The following is a 23812-nucleotide window of genomic DNA, read 5'->3' as shown; positions in this document are numbered from 1 at the left end:
ATCTGGAAAAAAATTCAAGATCTTTCCAGAACACTTCAGGCCAACACAGATGTCACAGCTTCATAAAAACAAGCGCATCTTACAAAAACAGCAGAAGTTCAAACTTCCAGCTGACCTCACCGGACTAAAAACACAAAGTTTAACGGCAGATAATTTTACTACAAGACCACCATCAGTGAAGCAACCAACAAAAGTAAAGCCCTCTTCAAGGCTGTCAGACATTGAACTAATCCTCTCCCACAGTCCCTGCATCAGTCGACAAATGCAATGCTAACAAACTCTTCTTTACCAAGACTGACAAATTAGGATCCAACATTGTTATCACTTCCACACCTCATCATTTCCAACCATCCCCCTATTTCCTCACCACCAAATTGAACTGGTTCAATCAATTCACGCATATGGATCTCTCCAATATCCAGAACTCTCACTAGGCAACTTCCCTTCCTTCTTCCACCATCAAACTGTTACACAAAAATCAAAGGAGAGGTCATCCACCCTGCCCCCCACTCTCCCACAGTCAAGGAAACTCTCATACTCTCTTAGGAAAAGTCAGATCTTTCACCTCCTAAAGAAACCATCCCTGGACCCAGCCGACCTCACCAGCTTATGCCCTATAATCTACCTTCCACTTGTAGGGAAAATGATGAAGAAAAGAGTCACAGAAGCATATAAGCAAGAATAATGTTCTACAGGACGACCAATATGTCTTCAGGCCAGACTGCATCACTGAGACAGCAACACTCTAGTCGTCAACACTGTCCTCCTCAATGAGAAGGACAACCCCTGACCTCCTAGTCCTGGACTTCTCTGCAGCCTTCGACACAGATGAACATTCAGCTCTTATCAACATCCTGAAAAAGTCACATGGGATATTTAGGCACTATCATGAAATCGATCACATCTTACTGCACTACCTGGTGTAAGTTCCTACAAATATGTTCTACAAGATCACAGAAATATCCTGTCTCCTGTGTAGTACCTCAGGGCTCCATTATTTCTCCCATTATCTTTAACCTCTACACTGGATCCCACAGATCTAGAGACAGCAGCATCAACCTCCATCAATATGCAAGTTATACTCCACTTTACCTAAAAATATCCTCACCCACAGTCAGATAATCAAACCCTGCCCTGAACGTATACAGTCTTGCAAGTCAACTAATACACTAAAGTTAACCCCCATAAGGACTGGACTCTTCCTGTCTGCCAATAGCGCAAAACAATCCCATTTGCGAGATTGGCGCGGTTATTTAAACCTACTAGACTTTATCCCCACCCTTGACACAGACATCTTATCCGAGAAACACATTGCAAAGACCACGACAGCTGGGTTTCAACTCTCTCTTGAAGAAAGTAAAGTTATTTCTCTTTGAAGATGACTTCAGAGCAACCATACAAGTCTATCCAATGGGGCAGAGGTAATGCCCCGCTTAACGGTCTCCCCCACCACTCACCACCCATTAAAGGTAGCATACAAATAGCAGCACGGCCCATCAAGCTCTTGAATACATTTGCCATATTAAAAGACCTACACTAAATTCACTCATATCACCTCCACAGTAAAAGACCTAAACTGGCTCCCCTTCCAGCCCAAATCATCTTTAAGACCAACTGCATCAGTTATAAAGAGCTCAACAACAACACACCAACTTTCCTGGAAAAAAACCTAACTACATCAGAGCCACCTCCTCACTTCTCGAGTTCCGTAAGAAGCTGGAGACCTGGATCTCCATATAAGTAATGTGGGGACCACAAACCTACATACCTGCCCAAGTGCCTGGATACCTTCTCAGGTGATTAGGGCACTATGCAAATGAATATAACATAATATAACATAGCATAACATAACATGTGACTGTGTGTAAAACCTCCTTCACTGCTACATGTCTTCTGCTATGTCTGAGTACCTTGTGAGCCTGTGTGCTACACCCTTTATTGCTATGCTGCACCTCTTCGTCTTTACTTCGTCTGCTGTGTCTGTGTCCATGTGAGCCTGTGTGCTACACTCTGTACGGCTGCACCACTTCTGCTACGTTCGATGGCAATGTGAACTGGTGTATTGCACCCTGCATTGTTCCATCATTTTCTAACACCGGCGATCGTGTGAGCCCATGCACAACACACTGCACTGCCACACTAAATCCTTTGAGTATAGCTTGAGATCCCAAAACACCGCACACCTACCATTATGATCTTCTACAGCCGTGCCTATGGCTCAATGTATAAGGCCTGAGATCTCAGGTCTCTGACAGACACAGTTTGTGCTCTTTTGCAGCTTCTTATAAAGGTCTCACAGTGTGTATTTACTGCCAATTCCCAAAATACCCTCCCACATACCTTACATTTTTGAGCAACCTTCCCATGGGGACTCTCAGAATAATTGTAATGCCTGAATATCCAAATACATACTGTAGGAAGCTGCCGTTCCCGCGCGCATCGTTGTTGTCAAGTGCGCGACCCGGACCCCCCGCTCCCACGTTAGGCCAAGAAAGGACACTGTCACTGGATTCAAGCAAGCCGGGCTGAAGACGGCTGGAATGCCAGAAACCGGTCCTCGGAAGCTTGTTTCCGGTCCAGGGAAGACATGGCTTGGCAGTTCGGGCTGGATGGTTCCCATGAGGCACAGGGTCAGACTGATTTGCATATAGCCATGTCTGAACTGGGGTGGCAGAGTGGGCTAAAGAACGGTGATGGATTAAACCCAGATTTTTTGACTGGGTGTGAGTGCTTAATTGATTCAGATGCTCCGTCCATCACCACCCCCTTTTGTACCACTGTCCGAGACAGCCCAGCTCACCCCCTTAGTAGCTTGACACAAACAGACAGGCTTATCTCCAAGGCACGAGTGTCCAGTATGTGCAACCACGCCCACAGCAATCCAGTGACATCACCACAAATGGACTCCACACAAGTTTGTATAAAACGAGAATACTTTATATAAAAAGATATACAAAATGACCACACAATACAACTCCCACACATATACACTGAGTAATAATGTTTCCCGTGGGTTAGGAGGTCCTAATCCCCAAACACCGCTTCTAACCAACAGTTACGCTGACTTGTAACCGTTCACAACAGGTTAGGTACGTCGTACGACTAGATTCACACACGTTGCAAAATACAAGGAATATTGCACTACTAAACGGTGGGTTCCTGTACAGTGCCACAGTGAAACATTGCAATGCATAGCATCAAGATCATGTACTGAGTCAACACAAGATAATGCAACTCAGTTCGCTACCAGCATGCCCTGTTCAAGGAAGAAATACAGCAATGCATCACGCTGCAGATACGTACAGTGCGATAGGAAGACAATGCAATGGGTATCACCACCAGCATGCCCTGTGCAGCCAGGTTTCCTGGATAATGTATCTATATTTTGCTTGTTTTTTTGTGTTATGTACCTTATACCTATTTATCTATGTTAGGAAGTTTATACTATCATTGACCATCATTGAACCTTTTGTTATCTACTTTGTACTTATGTAACTATGGGCCAGATGTAGGTAAATGAGATTTACCGATTTTTAATTACCGAATTTTACCGATTCGGTAATTAAAAATCGGTAAATCTGAGGGGTGGATATGTAGGAACATCCAGATGTTCCTTTTACCGAATCGGTAAATATCTGTATTTACCGATTCGGTAAATACCGACCGGTAATGCCCCATTCATTCCTATGGGCTTTGAAGCCCATAGGAATGAATGGGGCATTACCGGTCGGTATTTACCGAATCGGTAAATACCGATTCTGACAAGGGTGCAGGGGGTGTCACTTTGACACCCTCTAGCACCCCCAAAAAAGGTTTGGGGGCCATGTGGCAGGCATACCTGCCCTAAGGGCAGGTCTGCCTGTCATATGGCACAGGTGTGCATGCACACCAGAATCGGTATTTTACCATCAAATAGTATTTGATGGTAAAATACCGATTCTGTAATGCTTGTGGGACTCAGAAGAGTCCCACCTACATATCAATTTTACCGAATCGGACAAAAAACCGATTCGGTATTTTACAGAATCGGTAAATTTACTGATCGGTAAATTTACTGATTCTGTAAAATACAGGGCCCTACATCTCAAATTGCATTTACCGGTCGGTAACGGCCGAATTCGGCCGGTACCGACCGGTAAATGCCTACCTACATCTGGCCCTATGACACCTACCCTGTAAAGCACTCTGATACCCACAAGGGTCTGGTTCGCGCTATATAAAACTTTTAAAAAAAATAAGGAAGGAATAAGGTAATGCGTCACTGTGCAATTCAGTACAGTGCAGTAAACAACCAATGCAGTGCGCTACGCTATGATCCTGTATCCTGCAAGAGAAACATAACGTAGTGCGCTAACCCTTGAGTTCCTTAAGCACCTCTAGTGTCAGACGTTATCCAATAGTTCGATAGTTAGTTAGCAGCAAATAGGCAAAGTGTTATACAACTGTTTTTAGAAGTTGTGCCACCGGTTGCCCCACACACGGATCAACGATGACACCCAAATTCAAGTCCGTGCCCTAGCCCCTGTAATGCCCCATCCGGGACCAGCACGGACTGAGATCTGGGCCAAAGCAACAGCAGCGAGAGGCCGAAAGAGTGTCCTTCCGGGCCCGCACCCCACCCCAGGCGATGATCCACTTTACCTGTGGGGAAGGCCAATCCCACTCTGCTCTTCTGCCGCAGCGGCTTAGCCTCACTCCAGAAACTTGTCACCACAGGCAAGGCGCGCTTGGGCCGGTAGATCAGCTCCTGCGGGGCTGCCGGTCCGGGCTGCCAACGTTCAGCACAAACTCCTTTCACGAAGCCTTCCACACGACGCTGGTGCTACCTCGCGTTGCCTTCGAGGGCCCTATCATTTGGCCCTCCTCTCCAGAGCTGTTAGGACTTCTTCGCTCCCTGGTGCTCACCGCTCCCTGGTACTCTTCACCAGCACCTCCGGTGGCACCTTCGACATGCACCCCCGGCGCGTCCGAAACTCACTCCGTCTCCTGGTGCACACTGTCTTCAGGTGCTCTCCACTAATGCCTGGGTCACACCATGGCACGCACACTGCGCATCCGAGTCTAACCTTTCCTCCTGGTGCACACAAGGTACCAGGCGCTCTCCACTAACACCCTGGCTGCACCACCACATGCCTACCTGCATGTCGGAGACTCACTCCTTCTTAGTGCCCACGATGTCCCTGTACTCTTCAATAGTGCCTGGACTGGGGGAGGAGCTTCGCGGGCGACCAAGATGGCGCGTAAGCTCGGAGCTCCGTGGACCGTCCGATCCACCGCAACTATCCTGACTGAAATCCTGTCCCACGTTGGTGGCACTGTAATGCTGACGGTCTACTGAGGCGGGGACTGCAATCGGCTTCCAAATCGGTGACTCCTGAGCAAAGTTACGTCGAGCTGAACTCCGCTCCGTGACGGTGCCATTGTCCATCCGGACTTCGCCACTTCGTCACTTCGCCTGGTCGGACTACACGGGCCCTGCCTGCCATCTCCTTGGTGTCGACACTGCGAACTTGCCTTGCCCTCGTCGACCTGACTGTGATTTTTTTGATCCGACTGCCTTTCGGCTGTGGACCCTGACCTGCTGCCGCCTATCCTTTGTTCTCGAGAACCCATCATGGCGGGCAGAGGTGATCCTGAAAGGGCATCGAATAAAGGTGGTCGGGGTAAACCGCAGACACAGAACAACCGCATGGAGCGGTATGTGAATCTCAAGTCGCCACCTACATCGGGGGCCATCTCCAAAGGGGCCCCAGTGACTGGCCCGCCGGACGGCTCGGACCCTACCCTCATGGACATCATGGGTGCCATTACTAGCCTCCGTGCCGATGTACAGCAGCAGCACGAGACTCTGTCCCATAAAGTGGACTCCATGGCAATTGATATTTCCCTCATCAGGACCGACTTGGGCAAGACAAACGATCGTGTGAGAGCGCTTGACATCAAGACCACCAGTCTGACCTCGGATGTCTCTGAATTGCAAACTGAGGTCCGTAACCTGCGATCGACTGCCGATCTTTTCTCAAAGAGGCTGGAGGACTTTGAAGGGCGAGCCAGACGGCAGAACGTCCGTATAGTAGGGGTTCCGGAAGGGTCCGAGAATGGCGCAGCGGACCTGTTTGTGGAGGAATTGGTCAAGACACATCTGGCGCCCTCTGGACTGAGTAATTTCTTCTCAGTGGAACGTGCCCATCGTGTGCCAGGGGGACCACCTAAAACGGGGGCGACGCCGCGACCGATTGTGGCGCGCCTTCTCAATTTCAGAGACCGAGATGCGATCCTCCAGGCATCCAGATCGCACGGGCCACTACAATACCAGAATGCGGAGGTGCATTTCTACCCGGATTTTACCAGGCTGGTACAACGCCAACGGTTGAGCTACGCGGGAGTAAAGAGACGCCTCAGAGACATGGGTCTCAAGTACTCTATGCAGTTCCCAGCGAAGCTCCGTGTGGAATTCAAGGGACGTGCCTACTTTTTTGACTATCCTGAGAATGTTAGCGAGTGGCTGGACACTGACACCAGAGCGTGATGAGCATGAGGAAGATGTTGGAGGCGCCTCGGGCGGAGCGGAGCGGCAAGACTGAACTGGGAGCCGGGGCTACCCCTGCCTCGAATGACCGCCGGACTGGTGTTTTTGGTGCGATTACTCTCTCCTTTATTTTCATGGTGGATGGCGGGACGATTTCACGGGGATTCCTCACTCCTCTGGGTCTTCTGTAGAGTAGTTAATGGGGCGACAGGCACACTGCTGGTTGGGGGGGCTTTTTAGTCTAATGCAGGGGTGCAGGGTGGGGGGGTTGTTGCTTACAGTTTTGTTTTGTTTTGTGTTTCTTTTCTTTTCTCTTTTGTGGCAAATGGACAATGGCGATTCTGGACTTTTTTTGATGCAAGTGTCTTTGGGTGATGGGTGGGGCGGGCAGTGGAGGGATGAGGGGTAGGGTGTTGAAAATTCTTAGTTGGAATGTTAACGGGTTGGGTGATCGCATAAAGAGAGGGGTGGTTATACAACTGATTAAACGGCACATGCCAGATATTGTACTTCTTCAGGAGACGCATTTGGTGGGCAACGCCTGTAAAGCTCTGAATCGCAAGGGATATAAAATGGTGGTGCATTCGGGGTTCTCTTCCGGCTCCAGGGGGGCGGGAATTCTTGTGCGCGCATCCCTTCCCTTAGAGATAGAAACCACCTTGATTGACGATAGGGGGAGGTACGCCGCCGTGGCTGGGAGATGGGAAGGGCGTTCCCTTACGCTGTTGTCTGTGTACGTCCCCCCAGGGCTCCAGTCTAGTACTTTTCAGGACCTGGGTGGTGCCATCTTGTCTATGCCGGCTGTTCGTTTGATTGTGGGGGGTGATTTTAACTCTGTTTGCTCTGGTCTCCTTGATCGTCAACCGCCCCGCGACCTACGTGGGCCACAGATGTGGCTGCCGTCCTTCCTTGAGTCTACTGGGCTGGTGGACGGGTGGCGGCTCTTGCACCCCACGCTCCGTCAATTTTCTTTCCTGTCGGGCGCACATGGGAGTCTCTCGCGTATCGACTATGTCCTTACGCTGGCTTCGGACGCACTCGCCGTTTCCGAGGCCCGCTTTCTTGCACGGGGCGTTTCCGACCACTCCCCGCTATGGGTCTCCTTTGACTTTGGAGTGACTCTGTCGGAGCGCCCGGCAGCAGTCAATCCATGGTATTTCCGTGATTTCAAGTCCCGCTCCCTCCTGGCCAAATCCATTGATCTTTACTTCTCCGAGAATGTTGGCTCGGTGGAGTCGGCCGTTACACTGTGGGAAGCTTTTAAGACGGTGCTCCGGGGCGAGGCCCAGGCAATTATCGCTGCTACCCGTCGTACCAGAGACGCAGATATGCTAACTATTGAGCAGGAAGTGTTACGCCTCGAGGCTCAATTGGGATCCGATCCTGACCCCTTGGTCCTTCACAATCTATCGCTGAAACAAGCGGAGTACCGCGCCCTGGCCACTAATGCCGCTCTTGTTCTGGCCAAGGAACAGCAAGGTCGCATCTACGATGTGGGCGATAAGGCCGGGAAGCTGTTGGCTTGGCTCGACAGAAGGGAGATGGCCAGCCGGGTGGTGCCAGAGCTTAGGGGTGACGATGGTGCGATCCTTACGGATCCTAGCGCCATTGTGGATTCTTTCGCAGATTACTTTCGGGGGGTCTATGAGTCTGCCTCGGACTTCTCGGAGGCGGACTCGACGGCCTTCCTCTCTGATATCGACCTGCCTAGCCTTTCCGAGGAAGAAAGAGAGGACCTGGATAGGGACATCACCGCGGACGAGGTCGATCTTGCGATCCGTTCACTTAATACCGGAAAGGCCTCCGGGCCTAACGGTATACCGGTGGAACTATATAAAATCCGTTCGGACGCAGTCTCCCCGCATCTCCGTAAGATGTTCCTGGAATCCTTTGAGAGAGGCTCTCTCCCTCTAGACCAACGATTGGCCACCATCGTGGTCATCCACAAGGAGGGCAAACCGCGAGACGTCTGTCGTTCTTACCGTCCTATTTCCCTCCTTAACGCGGAGCCCAAGATCCTTGCCAAACTCTTGGCTAATCGTTTGATTGGAGTCATTGGCGATCTCGTGCACCCCGATCAATCTGGATTCATTCCCCACCGCAACACTGCCCTTAACTTGCGCCGCCTCCATGGGGTCATGGCCCGGGCCCACACTCTTGAAGAACCGGCTGTGTTGGCGTCTCTGGATGCCACTATGGCCTTTGACTCGCTCGAATGGCCTTACTTGTGGGCGGTTCTGGCCAAACTCGGGTTTGGGCCTGTCTTCGTGAGCTGGGTGAAGCTCCTGTATGCGGACCCGATGGCCAATGTTACAGTCAATGGCCGCTTATCGGCGCCATTTCCCCTACGTCGCGGTACCAGACAGGGCTGCCCCCTGTCCCCCCTATTGTTTGCCTTGGCCCTCGAACCCCTTGCAGCGTTGTTGCGTTCACATCCCGACTTGAGAGGTATCAAATGGGCCCCTGACTTTGAGGACAGGGTCTCCTTGTACGCTGATGACATACTGCTGTACCTGTCTTCACCGGGCAGATCCCTTGTTGTGGCCTGTGACGTCAGACTCTTTGGGCGGTACTCTGGCCTGGTTATTAACTGGGCCAAGTCCTCTCTATATGTCCTCAAGGGGGATACCCCGCGCCTCCCTAGTGGCTGCGGTATTCAGATTGCTTCGCGCGGTTTCAAATACCTGGGCATCTACATCTCCGGTAATGCCAAGCTCCGGTATGATAACAACCTGCTCCCTCCTCTTCAGAGGCTGCGACGCGATGTCGACGGCTGGCGCCACTTGCCACTCTCCCTCCTCGGCCGTGCCGCCCTTTTCAAGATGATGGCCCTACCCAGATTCCTGTACGCACTACAAAACACACAAGACCCTGTCCCAGCCCGCTACTTCCGTGAGCTCGAAGGCCTTCTCCGTAACCTCCTCTGGGAGGGTCGCCCCCGCGTTGCCCTCCACAAACTCACGCTCCCATGGTACGATGGGGGCATTGCCTTCCCCAACGTGCGCCGTTATTATTGGTCGTCGCAGTTGGCTGCCCTAAACCATGGGTTCTACGGCCCAGTGGTGAGCCCCGGATACGCCATGGATAGGTGGCTGACGGGCGGCGGTAATTACTACCGTGCCCTATACTCCAAATCCTTTGACCGCAAGTTAACGGGCCCCTCCCGAACGGCAGTCCGCACCTGGAAAGCGGTTACCAAGGCACAAGGATGGCAGGGCAGACTCACGAGGTTCACTCCCCTCTTTGAATCCGACATCCTGGGTAGACTATGGCACACCAAGGGTTTTGATAGGTGGGACCTCATCGGCATCGGCAGGGTTGAGGACATGCTCTCCAGGGGTTTGATTAAGACCTTCCCCCAGTTACAAGCTGAGTACCAGCTGGGCGGGACGGAGTTCTTCCGTTATGCGCAGCTGCGACATGCGCTGCTTTCGGCCACTCCGCCGGACGGCGTCATTCCCGAAAGTTCCCCTCTGGAAGATAGGATCCTGGATGGGCATATGCCGGACAGTGTAATTTCCCTCTCGTACAAGAAGTTGATCAATGCACGCACGGACCTCCTCCTTGGCCTGAGAGACCAGTGGGTGGCGGATGGCCTTGAATTGGACGACGAGGATTGGCAGAGTGCGGTTTCCTCTCCCAAGGAGGTTGCCATTTCTTCCCGTCTTCGCCTCGTACAGTTTAAGGTCTTGCACCGGGTGTACGTGACAGGGCCCCGATTGATGCGTATGGGTTTCTCACCTGACGGCCTCTGCCGCAGGGGCTGTGGAGCTCCTGCCACTTTCCTACATATCCTCTGGCACTGCCCGGTGATCGCCTCCTACTGGAGGAGGGTCCACCGAGTGATGGAGGAGGTTACTGGCGTGGCTTCCCAGGCGGAGGCCCGCCGATGCCTCTTGAATGTGTGGGAGCCGTCCGACCACAACGTTGCACAGACTAGGTGGGTCACCCTTGGGAACATGGTGGCGAAGAGGGACATAGCCCAGAGATGGGGTGCGGCTGAGGCCCCCCTATTGGTGCAGTGGAAGGCCAACATGGACTGGTGTATGTTTAGGGAAAAGACAGTCTATGTGGCCAGAGGGAGACCTCGGACTTGGACGAAAGTCTGGGGAGCATGGAACGAATATAGGGGGGATGTGTGTCTACCGCCCGAACCAATTGACCAACATGGTACCGTTTCTCCCTAACCTGTGACGCCAACTGAGCTTTAATGTAATTCATTCTCCTGATACCTTCCCCCGCCCTCCTCCTTCCCACTCTGCAATCTGCCTTTCTTGAGTGTTTTCCTGCCTTATTCCCTACCCATCCCCGACACCCAGCGTCACACTTTATACACTGCCACTTTCGCGCCCGCGGGCGCCTGTTGTTGTCTTTCTATCATAAAATGTAACCTTTGATGATTATGTCTCAACTGTTTGACACTATTTGTCTCCTTTATTCCTGCTGCCTCGCCTCCGGGATGTCAGGCTGATTAGCTGTGTGTCCTGGTCTAAATAAAGGTTTTCAAAAATTAAAAAAAAAAAAAAATAGTGCCTGGACTGCACTGCGACACGCACCCCATGCGCATACCGAATCTCGTCACTCGTCCACAATGCCCACAATCCACAGGCGCTCCAACACCTGTAGCCACACCAAGACACATACCCTGCGTGTCAGAGACTTGATTCACTCAAGTTGCCCACAATCACCTTAGCCACCCCTTCCGAGGTCTCAGGTTGCCACGACACGGTCCCACCACCGCACCACTTGAGACTTCCTAGAAACTTTTATGTTCCTGGGTTTCCGAACAGATAGCCAGCTCACCTCGGGCCCTTGGGGTACAGGACGAAGCACACAGCAAAGTCCTGCTCAGGAAGAAGGGGGGACACGACCCACTGCAGCGCCCCTTCCGTCTCTCCTCGGTCAAGAGCTACAAACTGCCCACAAGTCCCAGATCATATAGCAAGGGTCAAGTGTCTCCCGCAGCCTATTCAGCAACTCTTCCTGAGGCAGAGGTTTTCTTCTCGATCGTGGACAGGTCAAAGCCGCCAGAGACTCGACCAGTCTACGGAGTCTGCAAAGCGCTCCCAGCACTTCTCTGAACAATACTGAGACCGTTCTCGATGACATCACCAGAATAACCCAAGTCTTGGGGTTACAGTTCTTCCAGTTATACCCCTCATTGTCTTTGAAGTTTCCTTGTGCTCAGGGGTCCCGACCGCTCCCTAAATCAGTCTTGCTTATCTCCCCCCCAGTGTCTCTGTCCTCTCTTTGATACTGGGGGCTTGGATCTTTAATCACTCAGAGGGAGATGGGTCTATTGTTTTATGGCTCTGACCCAGGCCTCTTCACCTCGCAAAGCCTCTCCTTCTCCCCGCTCCAGGTGCAGGACAGCCTGGCGCCGTCTTCACCCATCCCCTGAGGCACGACCTCCCTCAGTCTTTCTCACATCTCCCAGATTCAGGCAGGTAATTCACATTCTGCTGAGACACACAAAAAGGTCTAAAGCACAAACTCATCCATTTTCTCAAACAGCTGTTTCTGGACACACAGCGACAAAACCATCTACCCTAAAAGATGCGTTATGACGATGTGAGTTCAGACATACCAAACTTCACTGTTCCATTTCCAATTCTTGGGAAACTAAGCTAACAATACTACACCCAGCCTCCCCCATTCTGTCCTATGGACAGGATGGCCTTTCACCAGTGAAAATGAAATGGAATATTTTCCACTGTCAGGGCCTAGCACCCACACAGGCACAGGTCCTGCCTTTTACCTACACTACACCCTGCCTAGGGGTTACCCAGGGCGTCCTACAGGGGTGCCCATGTGTATGCGAAAGGGAAAGTAAGGCCTGACAAGTGGTAGGACTTGTCAGGGCAACATGCTAATTAAGCATAATACGAGCAGGCTCTACACTGAAGACCTGTGTTCTCTCTCTGCGCATTTCTTTAGTACTAGCTCTGGCACACACAGTGCACATCTCTTGGGGATTTTGCTAGTAAGGCAAACTTACCAATCAGAGACAACCAAACACCACTACAATTTATACAGGGAACATCTGTACTTGCACACTGATTAGCAGTGGCAAGTACCTACAGCATCTAACTTCACAGGAGACAAAGGCAAAAAGTCAGGGGTAATCACGCCATGCTATGCCAGGTCTAACACACACCTTGTGCTCATCTGCAGCCTTTTCTATGAAACTCATAGGGTACAACCAGAGTTCCCTGAAAGCGGACATATATACCTTGTATTTCTCTGTGGGAGTTACAGGATGTCTTCACTTGTGAACCCCGAGCATCTGCATACATACAGTGTGCCCCTGGGCACTCTTCTCCATGAGACCTGCAGGGTGACATTTGAGTTCCACATTAATAGGATGCACAGTATGAGTTCGGTAAAGACTTAACTGGTGTCTTCCCTTGTGAACCCTGAACACCCACATATATACCTTGTGCTCCTCTGCAGCTTCTTTCTCTGTGGAACACATGTACCTTGTGCAGCCTGCTCAATGGGGCCCTTCAGGGTGCACTATGATCCGTAAGCATCCACACACAGCTAAGGCTCTTCAGCAGCCTCCTATGGAGCCACAGGCTGTCTTGTGGCCCTCAAAATTGACAAAGATGACTTGTTCTGTTCTGGAACCTCCTCTATGGGACACTAAGGATGACTTGTGACTTCTGAACACTCACTCACATTGTGTGCTCCTCTGCAGCCCCTAGAGCTGCTTTTGATTGAGTCAGTAGGAGGAGACTTTGGGAAAAACTCAAGGAGTGGGGGCTGTCAAAAAACCTTCTTAACGCAGTCATGCTCCTCTACACTGACACTTGGGCAAGGGTTTAACAAGGTCAGGGTTCAAGCCTCACGTCCAAAATTCCAACTGAGGACGGATTAAAACAGGGCTTCGTCCTGGCCGCATGCTTATTTAATTTATACCTTGCCGACCTAGGAAAAAACCTCGGTCAAATTGTAAGCCATGCACCCAAACTTGGTAACACCTCAATGCCAATCATCCAGTTTGCAGATGACATCGTCCTCCTAATCCGAACCCCAATAGGGCTGCAAAGGCTGATAAATGCTCTACAATTCTACCTAGACAAAGAACATCTGGAACTGACTAGAGAAAAGACAAAAGTAGTACGTCTTATGGAGCGTAAACCTATTAAATTTAGTTGGACATCTAACCACCTTGCAATAGAGGAACAGCCATATTACCGGGATCTGGGGGTAACCCTCGGCAAAGACAACTCTAAAAAAGAACACTCTACAGTGCTAAAAGCTAAGTCCCAGACATTAATTTAGGTATGCAGGCCACTCTTGCAAAAACTGGGTGGCCCAAACTACACCTACCTTTTAAAAGTAATGGTCGCTCAGATTTTACCTACTTTATCGTACGGTCTGGTTACATGGCTTGGAGAGGAGGCCGGTTTATTAAACAACTTACAAAATAAAATTTATAAAGATGTATTTAAATTACCCAAATGCTCCTCACCAGCCCAGGTGCATTTAGAATTTGGACTCCAAAATCAAATCTTTCGGTCCAAGTCAAGATTCGTTAAATTTCGCCACAAACTTCGTGCTGCCGACTTAGACTCTTTAAATAATCTCTGTTGGCAAGTAATCAATTGTGAATCCACCCAGCCCTGGTCCATTCACTTGCAAACTTGCCTTACGGAGCTCGAACTGCTAGAAGCATGGAACAGAAAAATTTACCAAGCCAGTTTCTGCAAAATTGCTAATTCCATTGCCAAAAGGAAGTCATTACTGGAAGATAAACAAACATTGATCCATTGACGTCATGCCTGGACAGTTATTTCTTCCTCTTCACTTCAACAACCCCAGGCATACTTGGCAACTCATTTTAGCCAATATTTTAAAAAGACCCTCATCGACTTCCGTATGGGCCTTCACGAAACCAAGGATTTAAGACCTTCCTGGAAACCCCAAGATGATTGCCTAAAATGCAGACTCTATGGATATCATAATGAATCTCTAATTTATTTGTTTTGTGTGTGCCCAGTCCTCATGGTATCTAGAAGACAGTTCTTACGGGACATACTGAACAAATTGAACATAAGAACATGTTGGCAGGCCGTTATTACCTGGCTGGGAGGTTCATCCCCAATTCTGACTTGGCGGGGACTTAAATTTATGATTGAGATTAGAAAGCAGCTACAGGTCTGTTCACGATCATCCAATATACTGTCTGAGGCCCATCCATCCAAGCTGGTGGTACCACGTTCACTTTACAAATCCCTACGATGCTAGTGGGGGGGACCCGAGAATTTTAAGTTGTAATCCTTTTAACTTCTACATTAATTCTTGTTTTTGAATTTTAACGTTGTGAATATAGGCTAAATTTACCTTTCTTATTGTAAGGTTTTTTATTAATTCAACAATAAAAATATATTGTATTGTATTGTATTGGAGCACCAAGTGATCCCTGAATTTTCAGAGATGCATTGTGCTTTTTTCTTGTTGTTTAAGAACACACACAAACCTTGTACTCCTGTACACGTTCATCAATGGAGCTCACCAGGTGTACAACGCCCATTGGGCTCACAGGGCTCCAGTCCCCCCCTCCCACCTTGTATGTGTCAGCCCGGGCTGACACAGTTTTGCGGGCTGGCGACCGTCTAATTGCAGTCGCACCCGAGTACTTAACAGGTCTTTAAAAGACCATTTACTTGTAAATTAGGTTTTTGTTGAGTTGTCACCCCTTCTTACAGTCACTCTGTCTATGGTTGGAAGAATTAGCCCTCCCCCACCCCCCCCACCCCCCCGAAATTTGGCTCCAGTTGCCTGCCTGGAGCTCACAGTGTGACATTACGGCCCCTGAACGCCAACAGACCTACCTTGTGCTCCTCTGCGGCCTCCTCTATAGGACTTGCTGAGTGAGTTTTATGCTCCTTGGACTCCCGGCAGACCCAGCATATCATCCTCTGATCCTCTGCACAGAACAGCCTCAGTTTCTCTTCATGTTTCTCACACAGATTCTCCTCTGGGGGCTTCACTGGGGGCAGATGAAACTGTTTTAACATTTCCACCATGTTCCCCAGTTGCCTGCTGGGTCGGAGGTTTTTCCCAGGAGATATTTGCCTGCACTGTGGACAGGGGAAGTTTCCATCTCTTCCATCCCAGCTCTGGGTGATGCAGGAGCGGCAGAAGTTGTGTCCACACTCTATGGACACCGGATCAGTAAAAAATTCAAAACAGATGGAACACGTGGCCTCTTCCTTGAGGTTCCCGAGCTGAGCTGCTGCCGCCATGATGCAGAAATGCAGAAAGTGAAAGTCAGTTTCAGTTTCTCTCTTTTGTGCAGTGGGTGTGTCTGTACGTCTGTCCCGCCCTCCCTGTGTGCAGTGGGTGTGTCTGCGCGTCTGCCCCTCTCTGGCTGCGCTGGGACTTCCGGGGTTTTGATAGTCATAGAGCCCGAGGTAACGTACTTCTCGGCTGCCTGTTGCTTTAGGTCTGAAACTTTCTCAGCTAGAATTCTGGTCAGTTGGTTTTGTTTTCAGATTCTGTAAATGCCATGAGTTGGCACTTTAATACGATTTTATGTAAGGTCCTTTGCATTACTGTCGTGATTATGCATCTTCTTGTTAAAATAGTCGTTTAGGAATTCCCGGATTAGTTACCAAGCTTATGGAGTTTCGGAAAGAGAACAATCTCTTGATAAAGGAAAATCTAGTGATTCATCTGACACGGGCATGTTTAGTGTGGTGCTACTAAAAACCGAAAAAGTGAAGCAGCGATGGTTCCTTTGATATTTAACAGTGATCTCTTCTTGTACCTGATGTTTTACGTTTCCAAATCAAAGCCTTAAAACCCCTGCCTTTACTGATTCCCTCAGTTTTGTTTATTGGCCTTAACACAAAGCTACAGGTCCTATTGCAAAACTACTGGTACTGTTTGGGAATGAGACAGCCTAAGAGAAGGAGAAGATGGACTGCATGTCACGTGGACTAACATATTCAAAACAAACAACTGCACAAACAAGATATTTGATTTTGGTAAATCTTTTAATGAAACAAGTTTTAATGTTTTCACAAATTACTATGGTTAAAGGACACGGAGAGCACATAGACCAAAGAAGACACAGATATCTGGAAGCGAAGGCCGATACTTTGTAAGAGTTGTGATGTGTGTTACAGAGAAGTATCTGGTGAAATAACTGCATAAAGAATACATGTTACCAGCACTAGAATGAAAGAGCATGTCCTTGTTTGTGTAAGAAAAAAACACTGATGGTTGAGTAAGGGGCGCTTTCCATTTGTTACTTACTTTAGCCCCGCCCCCAGTGGTCCCCAAAGAGCCACACTCTGTGCTTTGGAGAAAAATGGCGGCAGCACCAGGGGTGAAGTCCCACTTCAGCCTGGATGGTAATTTCAAAGTCCTTTATTCTTCCTTGTATAAAAACACAGGACAGCAGCCAAAGAGTTTCGTTCCCTTCATAGGAACTTCTTCAGGGCAAAAAGTTTATTGGATGGACCACGTTCCATTTGATGAATCAGGACAATAATAAGCCAAGTTGGACGAACAAAGTGGAATCCGGTTACTTGAAGACGTCGGCACAGCATTGCAACTGGATTCTGTTTGCTGCGAAAGGTCACTCAGGGTTATCCGGCTCAATTCTATATAATAATACGAACTGTTTGCATCCAGTATTCAAGGAGTCCGTAAATAGTTCCGCTTATGTGTAGAACGGAACTGGGTTAAAGCTGAGTTCCATTTCAAGAGGTTGATCACTCTGGGTTATCCGGAACAATTCTATTTGATAATATGAACCAGACATATCCAGTATCCAAGGAGTCCGAAGAAAGATCCGCTCACATGAAGATGTTCTTACATGTCTGCATACACAACGATGATATAGTAACTGGAAGGTGGAATCCAGCTGGAATGGAATCAGTCATCCGTATAAGACGCCCATCCTTCAGTATGAATGAGGCTGTGATATACCACAATCGTTGGAGTCAAATCAGCCTTGGAATTAACGGTAATGTGTACGCCCAAACCCACGGTACGGAAGAGCTTTGGGTTACCTTCTATCATGGTGGCCTTCGCATGCACTCAACAAGAGCCACTGAGTACTGACTTCATGATCATGAGACCAGGTCGGAGGTTACAGCACGCTTTCCCGGCCTGTCCTGCAGAGGTCGCAGTCACGGGGTTCTTCTGGAGCAGGTACAGTTCAAGGGTCATGCAAACCGTGGACAGTTCTAAGCAAACCGAAGCTAGGTGCAACCCTGGGTCAGCCAATGTCACCCTTGCAGGTGCAACCCCCATCAATGACACTTGGGAAAATACAGCCCCATCAGTGGCACTGGGGTAGGTACAGCACCCATCAATGGCACTCAGGCAGGTACAGCCCCCATCGTGGCACTGGGAAAGGTAAACCTCCCATCAATGACACTGGGGCAGGTACAGCCTCCATCAATGGCACTCGAGCAGGTACAGCACCCATCAGTGGCACTCGAGAAGGTACAGCGCCCATCAGTGGCACTGGGGCAGGTACAGCCCCCATCAATGACACTGGGGCAGATACAGCCCCCATTAATGACACTGTGGCAGGTACAGCACCCATCAGTGGCACTCGAGAAGGTACAGCGCCCATCAGTGGCACTGGGGCAGGTACAGACCCCATCAATGACACTGGGGCAGATACAGCCCCCATAAATGACACTGTGGCAGGTACAGCGCTCATCAATGGCACTGGGGCAGGTACATTGCCCACCAATGGCACTCCAGCAGTACACTGCCCATAAATGTCACTGGGGCGGGTACAATCCCCATCTATGGCACTGGGGCAGGTACAGTGCCCATCAATGGCACTGCGGCAGGTACAGCCTTCCTCAATGGCACTTGGGCAGGTACCCCCTTCATCAGTGGCACTGGGGCAGGTACAGCCCACATCAACGGCACTGGGGCAGGTACAGCCCCCATCAATGGCACTGGGGCAGGTACAGCCCCCATCAATGGCACTGGGGCATGTACAGTGCCCATCAATGCACTGCGGCAGGTACATACAGCCTTCATCAATGGCACTGGGGCATGTACAGCCCACATCAACGGCACTGGGGCAGGTACACCCCCCATCATTGACGCTGGGGCAGAGACAGCCCCCCTCATTAACACTTCAGGTTAAGAACAGGATCGCAAAAGGCAAGAAGGAAGCTCCCCGGGCCCCAACGGTATCCCACCAATTCTATTCAAAATGGACCCGGAGTATTAGGCTTCTGTACTACTACCGCTGTATGGCCAAATCACAAGAGGAGTCATCATCCCAGACTCCTGGAGGGTGTCAATCATATCTCCAATATATAAGAAAGGCAATAATAACTCAGCAAAAAGTTATAGGCGAGTGGCCTTAATTGACATCGAGGAGAAATGTTATGCTGGCCTCCTTCTGGAAGACCTTACTGCCTGGGCAAAAGAACAATCAATTATACCGATCAACCAAATGGGCTTCTGCGAGGGCATGGGGACAACTACGAATTTACTTGCACTGTCCCTCCTAAAAGATGGGGCCAAACTTTTTTTGACTACTCGTCAGCCTTTCATAAAATCGACAGGAGCAAGATTTGACACAAACTTAAGGAAAAGAAAATACTTTTGGCTCTCCTAAACCAGTTGTAAATGTAAATGTGTGGTACTTGTAAAGCGCACTGTTGCCCGTGAGCGTCCTGGCGCTGAAGACCGCTGGGGAACCCGTCCTGGCTTTCCCTGTGAGATGGTCCCTTCTGGGTATCTCCAAGGTGAAGCCAGGCATCCCCGGCGTATGTGGGGGGCCGTTGTGGAGATGAAGCAAGCTTAATGCCCAGAGTTGCCGAGTGTGATCCCTGGTTAGAGTAGGCACCGAGGCGAGAATTATCAAGTCCGTTGACCCTGGTCCACGACCCTGCCGCGTCAGGGATTTAACCCTGGTCCCGGGCCATTCCCTGCTTCCGGGTCTTCCGCCTCTAAACAGTGAGCCACACCACTCCACACAGTTAATACTGTTACACACAAACACATGGGTCCAAGTCAAGCTAGGAGATGGAAAGTACCTGTCTAGGAAAATCCCAACAACCATAGGGCTCAAAGAGGGGTGTGTCTTGGCGCTGACGCCCTTTAACCTGTTTAAGTCTAACCTTTTGTCAGAATTGGACATTTGCAATTCTCATGCACCAATGATGGGAGGGTTACCACTTTCCAACCTCCTGTATGCAGACAACCTCATATTGGTCAGTTGGACCCCATAGGCCTCCAACACTTACTAGATAAAACTAGTCGATATTCAGCATTCAATGGGTTAACCATCAACAAAGATAAAACGAAAGTTATGAGGTTACAGCCAAAGAAGGGAACCTCCACATACCGCTGGGATATGGCAGAGTCATCAATTGAAGTAGTTGACCAATAAAAGTACTTAGGCGTGATGATGGATAATAAAGGGACTTTCAACTCACAAAAAGAGGCAATTAAAAGAAGAGGTAACTCCTATGCAGTAGCTATAAAATCGATCAAACATAAAACTGCTGGCCCCAGCCATATCCCACTGCTACAAGTTTGGCAAGCAAAACTCAGCCAGGCAATCACTTATGGGCTTGAGTGCCTGAGGGGAAGAGACGCGGTTACTTTAGACAGTACTGTCTCAAGAACGGCCAGGATGATATTTAACCTTCCAAAGTGCGTCTTGCCAGCCCAAATAAGGCTAGAATTTGACCTGCAAAGCCAAGAAATAGCCCACAAAGGACCCTATGCCAAGAATTGATACAGGATAAAAAAAGCTGAAGCAGGTACACGGAACTCCCACTTATGGATCGAAATACATCTGAAGAGGGAGTGCCCAGCAAGGAGCTACTTGACACAGCAATAAATCGTTAGGGACTTGAGGAACTCTGGGCGGCCTCAGGGTCCTACCATTGTTTTAAAAAAACTAAACAAGACAGTGAAAAGATTATCTCTAGCAGAAGATAAGGCGGCACTCACAGAAAGATCCCACAGATGGTTTGTTGTCCACAGCTTTGATAAGTCCTCTCCACAATTATACCTAGGCGTGGGATTTAATTGAAGAATAAAAGAAAAATACCTTCACTCCTGTACTTTACCATCATTACCACATCTTCCCCCTTGGAATCGACCCCTGGGTCAGACAATATGCCGCTTATGTGAAGGCGCCAACTAAAGTGTATTACACCTATTGTGTATCTGTAGGGATCTGAAGCCACTTTTTGTAAGTATAGCGTTAAGAACCTGTCGACAAGCTGTGAAGGCATGCTTTGGAGGTGGAGACGTCCAGCTAGCGTGTCGCTTTGTTCAATTTATGAAAGCATCAGGGGCAAAAACTCTGTCGCCAACTGACAGGAATGCTTTAGCACAGCATCCAAATGCCTGTTAAAGGGTCACATTACAGCAAAAAACATATTTTCAGGTCGCCCCTCACCAGGATGATCCACGCTCAAGCAGGACAGCCAATAGCAAATTACTACTGTCATTGTTTACAAATCAACCAACCGCTGAACAGACTCTCTCTTAGAACTGCATTTTGTTTTTTAATTCACGGTCCGTACGAATAACTACTGACAATTACTCTATGTATGTTAACATAATTTATGAAAGTTTTATGACATGTGTTTTAAAAAAGCTACTCTTGAATATGAATTTTGGTGCTACGGCACTTTTTACATGGAAATTGTAAAGGTTTTAATTAACTTAACAATAAACTATTACTAGTACATCCCCCATCAATGGTACTGGGGCAGGAAAAGCCCCCATCATTGACACTGGGGCAGGAAAAGCCCCCATCATTGACACTGGGGCAGGAAAAGCCCCCATCAATGGCACTGGGGCAGGTACAGCCCCCACCAACGACACTGGGGCATGTACAGCACTCATCAATGACACTGGGGCAGGTACGGCCCCCATCAATGGCACTGGGGCAGGTACAACCCTCCCATCATTGACACTGGGGCAGGAAAAGCCCCCATCAATGGCACTGGAGTACGTACAGCACGCATCAATGACACTGGGGCAGGTACAGCCCCCATCAATGGCACTGGGGCAGGTACAGCCCCCATCAATGGCAAGTGTACCCCAACAACCAATTCATAACTCTGGCAGACACCTCGGAGCGTTCCAACTAGGAACGGGGGATTTTTTACAGTTTACAAAAATAGCAGCAATGGCGCGGGAGATATGGCCGACATTCCCCGAACCACCTCCTGCTTCGCAGGCACTGGAAACTCTGCTGGTGATGGCTGGGGGCAGAAGACTGATTTTGCATCTTTACAGGGAAAATAGGAGGCTCAGCTTGAAACGCCTCTTGACACAAGCACGTGGGAAACATTTCATGTGGGGGTTAAAACCACCTCTACCAATTTACGGTTCAAGTTACTCCAATATATTGTGATCCATCAGGTATATCTAACGCCTATACGGCTGCAGGCCATAACCCCGGAGAGATCAGCAGAGTATCCCAGATGTGAGGGGCAGTCTGCTGATTTCCTGCACATGCTATGGAGCTGCCCCGACATGGATAGCTTCTGGCGATCCGTCATACAGAGGCTTCAATCGGTCACAGGATGGAGGATCCCTAGGGAGGTAACCCAGTGCTACTGGGGCACATCCCGCTCTTCAAGAAGAAAAAGCTGAGAAGGAAATTCCTCATTTTGGGGTTGCTCATGGCTAAACGCAGGATTGTGATGTGGTGGTTGTTCCCCAGTCACCCGGAGGTTGAGAACTGGCTCAGAGATATGGCTGAATAGATTAATGCTGAGGGGTGTCATACGAAGCAAACACTCAGGGATGAGAAATTGGAGGAAGACATGAGGGCGTGGACGGCAATGCTCACTGAATTGTTGACGCCGCCAGATGAGTGACCACCATAGATCAGAAAGGTGGAGGAATCTTGACATAGATGAGCAGGGCCTGTCATAGCAAATAGACTGCCTGTGGTGTCCTCATACAGACCCTGTGTGATTATAGTCCACCTGACCCACTACCAACGACCCTAACGCATGCTGTACAGAATTACTAGTTCACCCCACATGGAGACCTGGGAGGGAGGGAGGGAGAGAAGGGGGAGTCAACTATATTGCGGAAATGTACTAATGGGCTGAGATTTCTCATATGGCTCCACATCAATGTACGTTGCTTTGTTCTTTGAAACGCTGATAAGAATTATACAAAACGGCAGCTGTGGTAGCAGCTTGAAAACTTTTAACAACAAATTTGCCCCAGTAGGTTTCTTCAGCTGTATTCCTGTGCTGTGAACAAGAGCCCTGTCAGCTGGCCCTTGGAGTCTCTTGGTTTGACTGGGCTCAGGAGATAGCTTCTCCTTGAGCAGGACACAGCAGGCACAGTCCCTCTGTTCTCTAGCCACCAGGTACAGCCGGTGCAGTCTTCAACGGCGCAGCTACTGCATGCCTGAGCCTCAATGCAGCAGGGCAGTCCTTCTTCCAAGTCAGTCGAGATCTGAGTTCCCTATTTATCTTCAGAAAAGGCTCTCAGGGTAGGATGGCTAATGGGCTTCCAGGTTCCCTCCCTCCTGATGACCACTTCCTGAGAAGTGTGGCATCTTGGTGTCCCAGGCTGGACCATTCTGCCCACTCTCAAAATGGCAAGACCCCACTCTTGACACTCAGAGCTTCTAAGCACACCCCCAGAGGTGTGCCTACCAAGGGGCTACTGAGCCCCAGGAAAAAACGGTTTAACAACTAGCTTCTTCTCTCCTGTCCCCAGTGCCAGCCTGTCTGCCTAAACAATAGAGTGCTCCTCTCCTAAGTGATGCCCATTTGCCCTCAAAGATGGCTTCTCCTTTGAAGCTCCTGTAAGGCTTCCTGCAGAAGGGAGGTAACACATCTCTCCCATGCAGGCCCCAATTGTGTCCATTCCTAAGAGTCATTAGCACGCCCCCCAGCCCTGTGTACATCAGTAAACTCGCACTGGAAACCTTGGACACCTAAAGTGGTAGATTTTAAAGTTTCACTTTCGCCACCAGTGACATTAAAATTGATTTAACCATGATATCAAATGTAATGCACGGATTCTTTTGATACCAAACGGTGACACTTTTAGTAGCTCCATTCAGAAGTTAGCAGGGCTTGGGGGCCAGCCTATAACACTCTACTTGCCAATGGGGCAACTAGTCCTTCCATAGTGAAAACAAAATGTTAGGGTTTAAATTGCTGAAACATGTAACCGGGTCCACTTTTTAACACACAGCTCACTGCCTTAGGGCTTGTTAGGCCTGTGGTAGGGATGACTTACATACATTAAAAAGGGAGATTTGGGCTTTGCAATTAAATGGCAAAG

At 49.4% G+C, this 23812-nt stretch overlaps 1 protein-coding gene across 5 annotated transcripts in view; it reads right to left on the bottom strand.

Annotated features, from left to right (window-relative positions):
- The window catches only part of LOC147710198 (E3 ubiquitin-protein ligase TRIM39-like), a 257855-nt gene extending 242072 nt beyond the window's left edge, over positions 1-15783 (bottom strand). For all 5 annotated transcript variants that reach the window (XM_086920884.1, XM_086920880.1, XM_086920882.1 and 2 more), the window contains exon 1: positions 15370-15783. In XM_086920884.1, the coding sequence (XP_086777010.1) occupies positions 15370-15783 (414 nt within the window). The remainder of the gene's footprint in view (positions 1-15369) is intronic.
- Between the last annotated feature and the right edge of the window lie 8029 nt (positions 15784-23812).

The sequence above is a fragment of the Lissotriton vulgaris genome, chromosome 5, assembly GCF_964263255.1.
Source record: "Lissotriton vulgaris chromosome 5, aLisVul1.2, whole genome shotgun sequence".
Classification (NCBI taxonomy): Eukaryota; Metazoa; Chordata; class Amphibia; order Caudata; family Salamandridae; genus Lissotriton; species Lissotriton vulgaris.
Note: the sequence above shows the minus strand (reverse complement) of the source record. Positions and strands in the feature narration are given on the sequence as shown.